The sequence below is a fragment of the Trichechus manatus genome, unplaced genomic scaffold, assembly GCF_000243295.1.
Source record: "Trichechus manatus latirostris isolate Lorelei unplaced genomic scaffold, TriManLat1.0 scaffold00122, whole genome shotgun sequence".
Taxonomy (NCBI): domain Eukaryota; kingdom Metazoa; phylum Chordata; class Mammalia; order Sirenia; family Trichechidae; genus Trichechus; species Trichechus manatus.
The window spans coordinates 4,136,927-4,142,173 of NW_004444058.1; the positions used below are offsets into that span (position 1 = coordinate 4,136,927).

Below are 5,247 nucleotides of genomic sequence, written 5' to 3' on the forward strand. Positions count from 1 at the left end.
TTCCCTAACCGCTGCTGGCGACTCTCCAAGAGGGCAGTGTTTGGCCCTAATTTCCAGAAGAGGAAACTGAGGCTGCAAGAGAAGGAAGCCATCACCCTGAGCCAAGAGCCTCTGGCCTGTTCGCCTTTCATCTGCTCTGTCCCTCATCCCTGCCAGGACCCGGCCCCCCACTTCCTAGAACAAGGAAGGGCTGATCTGCCCCCTGTAAATCCATTCCCCCTCAGCGGGGGCTGCCAGCCCTCACCCCCTCGATGTGCAGAGGAATTGGGGGGTGTACAGCCCCCCCAGAGACCGCGGCTCCAGCCGCCCTGGGGTCAGCCCAGGGAACAGGAGGCCTTTTGCCTGCCCACGGTATTTTAGACTTTTATAATTTTAGAACCAGGGGTTCTTAAAATTCCTAGCACAAGGGGAGAAAAATCTTGGAACAGTAAAATGCATAGACCAAGAGAGTCTTAAAACCACAGAATCCATGAGGAAGACCATAAAATCAAGCACACATTGAACACTGACTGAATGTGAGCCCCACCCCAAGGCCTAATTTACTCTAAGGGTGTTTAATGTATATTTGTTGTCTTGAGACCCCAAGATATGCTTTTAGGGAGAATCCCTTCCACCATTTCACAGCTGAAGTGACTTACCCAGGCTCACACAGCAAATGAGGGAAGCATGGGGTCGGGGAGAGGGCAAGGTTTCATGGTGTAGGGGACATAGTCTCTGGGTCTTGAAGGATATGCAGGAGTTTACCAGGTGGGCAAGGCAGAAAGGAGTTCCAGGCAGCAGAAAAGGCTTAGAGGGCAGGAAGAGTAGCAGCAGGGAGACACGGAGGGAGGTGAGCAGGCCCTTGAATGCTGAGTGAAAAGCCCGAGTTCTTTCTGGAGGGCAATAGTGAGCCACAGAAGGTACTGGAGCAGGGGAATGTTGCACAGTTTTTCATAATAAAGACTCCCCTGGAGCTGTGTGGGGTTCAGCTTGATGGGAAGTGTTTCTTTTTTGGAACTGGGGTCTGCCTCTTCCTATGTGGCAGTCCCTGCAGGGTCCAAATCCTGTGGCCTAGCCCCCACCCCCAGCCACCTCCTGTCCTGGCTGAACATCCCTGGCTCCTCCATCGGGGCCTTGTGGACCTGGCTTGGCCACCCACCACTTCCCCAGTCCCGTCTGTCTCTCTCATCAGCCTTCCAGGTTGGGTATGACCCAGTCTCAGACCCCAAAGCCTGGAGCCAGCCTGGTGGGGAGACCTGGCTTCAGGTCAGAATGGGGGAGGGAATGTGAGCTTTAATGGTGGAAACAAAGGGGGGTGCCAGCAGGGAAAGAGCAGCCCAGGTGAAGGCTGGTGTCCTGCTACTGCCTGACCCCCAACCCAGGGCAGGAGCTGGGAGCGGGGGGAGCTGAGCAGGCCCGAGGGAGGGAGGGAGGCCATCACAACACCAGTTCCTCAAGGGAGGAGATCAGAGGAGGCTCTGACCTCAGACACTGGGGAGAAGCAGAGACCAGCTTTGGGGGTGGATGCAGGGAGACTGGCACTGCCCCACTCAGATCACACAGACCCAGACCCGTAGCACCGTCCTTGCCCTACTCCATGCTCTCGGTCACGCCCCATCCTCATCTCCACAGTCACCACTCCGATCCCCCTTCACCCTCAATCACACAGGGGAGCACGCAGCTGTGCATGCAGGAAATAGCCCCCACCGCGGGGTCATGCGCTGACTAGACACACCATGGCTGCCTGCACATGAGACATGCTAGACCTGCAGACGCTGGTGGCCCGAGTCAGTCCCCAAAGTTCACTTCCGCAAGCACACCTGGCTGCTGCTCCAGCTAGGTGCACACAGTGCCTCCCACCCTCCTGGGGCCCTGGGACTGGATGGAGTTTGGGGAGCACAGAAGGCCTCAGGATCCCAGCTGCTTTTCCAGGGAAGTCCTGAATCCCTTCCTGCTGACTTAGCGAGGGGCCGGCCCACTCGGTGCTGCCAAACCTCAGGTATGTCCTCGAAGGCTGCCTTGGCGGGGCTGGATCAAGAGGGGCACCCGGGCCCCAGATGGAGATGGAGCTTTACTGGTGGACTCCAGGGACTGGTGCCAGCACCGTGGAGGCAGACGCCTGCTGCTCGCACCCCAGCTCTTGCTGGATGAGGGTTGGGGGAGCAGGGCATCCTAGCCTGATGGCAGTTCCCTCGTAAAGGGCCTGGCTCAGGCCATGATCCTGGTCTGGAAAAAACACCTGTGTCTCAGACTGTCTGGGGGGAACTGGCCTGGCTTCCTGTCCTGGGGACTGGTACAAGGACACATACACAGACGGGCACACACATGACATCTACACACAGACCTGTGCGTACAGACATGGTTGATTACGCGTAAACCCAGCCCCAGGCCTGGCCCTTATGTGGCCCCAGTCTGAGGGAGGAGGCAGAGCTGGGCACAGGTATCCCAGCCTGTGGGGTCAGGATTGGTTCCATAGGGAGGGCCAGGGGCTGTGTAAACCCAGAGGAAGACCCAAGGAAGGCTTTCTGGAGGAGAAGGCATTTGAGATGGGCTTTGAAGGATGAGTAGGATTTTGCCAAACCAGCATCAGATCTCCAGAGGTCTCAAGTGCCAGTTTTAGAGCTTACCTTTAGCTCATGAGGATTCTGAGGAGGAGAGAGACACAGTCAGACAAACCCCTATTCAGTACCTCCTCTTGAGGACCTGGCCTCTGCCCTCCGGGAGTTGAGTCAGATGGAGGCGGCAGAGACAGACCAGCCAGGGGAGGTAGAAGAAACCTGAGATTGGTGAAGTATGTACTGTGTGTTGGGTCAGATCCTGTCAAGAACCCCTTAAGTCATGTTTTATTATTACCCCCATTTTATAGGTAGGGAAACGGAGGCTGAGAGGGAAGAACTTGCCCAGGGCCTCACAGGGAAGCAGGGCTGTCTGCCTGCAACCCTGACCTCTGACCTGCAGTCGTGGCCGCTGACAGGTCTCAAGCTGACCTTAAAGTTTGAAAAGCAGACTGTGGCTCAGATAAGTCAGCTTTGCCAAGGGCCATGTCTTGTGAACACAGGGTCCTCGCCCACGGAGAGAGACCCCCCTCCCCATGGGACGCACAAGTTCCCTCTGGGGCTTTCCAGCAAGATCACCCCCCCTTCCCTTGGTATTTTGTTGCTGAGTGCTTTAATGGGGGACTTGTAGACCCAGAGATGTCCAACTCAGGGCCTGAGGATGCTTCGCCGGGCCTTCTGGGAGGCCTGGGCCCCTGCTTGCCCGCCGTCTGGCTCAGCTGAACACAAACACTTGGAAATTGCCGACCCAGTGGAATCTGGGTTGCGGTCAGGCCATGGCTGAAGGAGCCACTGGAAAAACGCACAGCCCACGGGGCCAGGCCCAGCTTATGTTTCACCAGGAGGGAGCAGCCCGCCTGGCGCCCAGAGCTGAGGAATGTCCTTTCTCTAGCCCTTTGGAACCTGTTGTCCGAGGGGGGATTCTGGCTGCCAGACATGCCACCCTCTGTCCTCTCCCATCAGGCTATGACCTGCCTCCTGGTATGCCCTCCCAGAATCAGGCCTCTCTGCTTGTCCCCGTGGCCCAGCTGCCATTGGAGAGCCCTTGTGTGCTTGCATACTCCTGATGACGGGGAACTCACCTCCTTACAGCCATCATGCTCAGGAGACAGGAGTGCTTGCATACTCCTGATGACGGGGAACTCACCTCCTTACAGCCATCATGCTCAGGAGACAGGAGCCTGTAATTGGGCTGATTTCTCACAGGAAGATCTAGCTCCCTTGGCCACATGGAGGAGAGGTCAGCGCTGCCTGACCACACCCACTCCCCACCCCTGCAGGTCCAGCCACCTCCTAGGCCTCTCCCCTGGACATCTCCCAGATCCTCTGGGTTCAGCACATCCCAAACGGACCCAAGTGTATTTCCCCAAAACATGTTTCTTGCCCCATGGCCCTGTCGCAATGCCACCTGTCTGTCCACCTTGAGCCACAGGCTGGGCAGGTGGCTGCACATCTGTTGAGTGCCTACGGGATGCCAAAGCACTTCATTCACATCTCCTCACTGACCCCTCCTAGTGAGGTTGGTTTATTATTGCCCCACTTTACAGACGGGGAATGTGAGGCTCAGAGGGTTTACTTGGTGTCCTGGGGTCACGGGGACAGATTCTGGAAGCAGGAACTGTTCCCATCTCCAGCCTGGCTATTTCCTGCCTCCACCTTGTTTGCAGGTCCTGGTGGCTAAAAGAGGAGCTGCAGTCTGTTCGTAGGCTGGCCTCCTCCCAAACACCTCCTGTTCTCCTGCCCATTCAGGTCCCTCCGCTGTTCACTCACCCTCCATGGCTCCCCATGCCCACCTCAAGAAGGGCAGGGGCACTGGGTGAACCCCTTCTGCGTCACCGTGGAGACCCCTAATCACAAAACCCTCTTGGGCCAGACCCAGGCCATGTCCCAGTCCACCTTTCAACCTTGCAGCCTCAGTTTCCCCAGCTAGGGATCAGACCAATGAAGGCCACTGCCTCTTTGTGTTGTGATGAACGCAAGGCTGGTATGCGGTTGTTCTGCTGTTAGGTGCCGTTGAATTGGTTCTGAGTCATAGCAGCCCTGTGTACAACAGAATGAAACACTGCCCAGTCCTGCACCATCCTCATAATCATTTCTATGTTTGAGCCCATTGTTGCAGCCACTGTGTCAATCCATCTCATTGAAGGTCTTCCTCTTTTTTGCTGACCCTGTATCTTACAAACCATGATGGGGACCGGTCCCTCCTGATAACATGTCCAAAGTACATGAGACGAAGTCTCAACATCCTTGCTCCCAAAGAGCATTCTGGCTGTACTTCTTCCAAGACAAACTTGTTAGTTCTTCTGACAGTCCATGGTGTATTCAGTATTCTTAGCAACACTATAATTCAAATGCATCAATTCTTCTTCGGTCTTCCTTATTCATTGTCCAGCTTTAGCATGCATACGAGATGATTAAAAACACCATAACTTGGGTCAGGTGCACCTTAGTTCTCAAAGTGACGTCTTTGCTTTTTAACACTTTAAAGAGCTCTTTTGCAGCAGGTTTACCTAATGCAATACGTCGTTTGATTTCTTGACTGCTGTTTCCATGGGTGTTGATTGTGGATCCAAGTAAAATGAAATCCTTGACAACTTCAATCTTTCCTCCGTTTATCATGATGTTGTTTATTGGTCCAGTTGTGAGAATTTTTGTTTTCTTTATGTTGAGGTGTAATCCATACTGAAGGCTGTGGTCTTTGATCTTCATCAGT

General features: G+C 54.9%; 1 protein-coding gene across 1 annotated transcript in view; it reads right to left on the reverse strand.

Annotated features, from left to right (window-relative positions):
• Positions 1 to 2,050: 2,050 nt before the first annotated feature.
• The window catches only part of PBX4 (PBX homeobox 4), a 52,833-nt gene continuing 49,636 nt past the window's right edge, over positions 2,051 to 5,247 (reverse strand). The window contains 2 exon segments of the mRNA XM_023738790.1: positions 2,051 to 2,200; positions 2,607 to 2,624. Of these exon segments, the coding sequence (XP_023594558.1) occupies positions 2,051 to 2,200; positions 2,607 to 2,624 (168 nt within the window).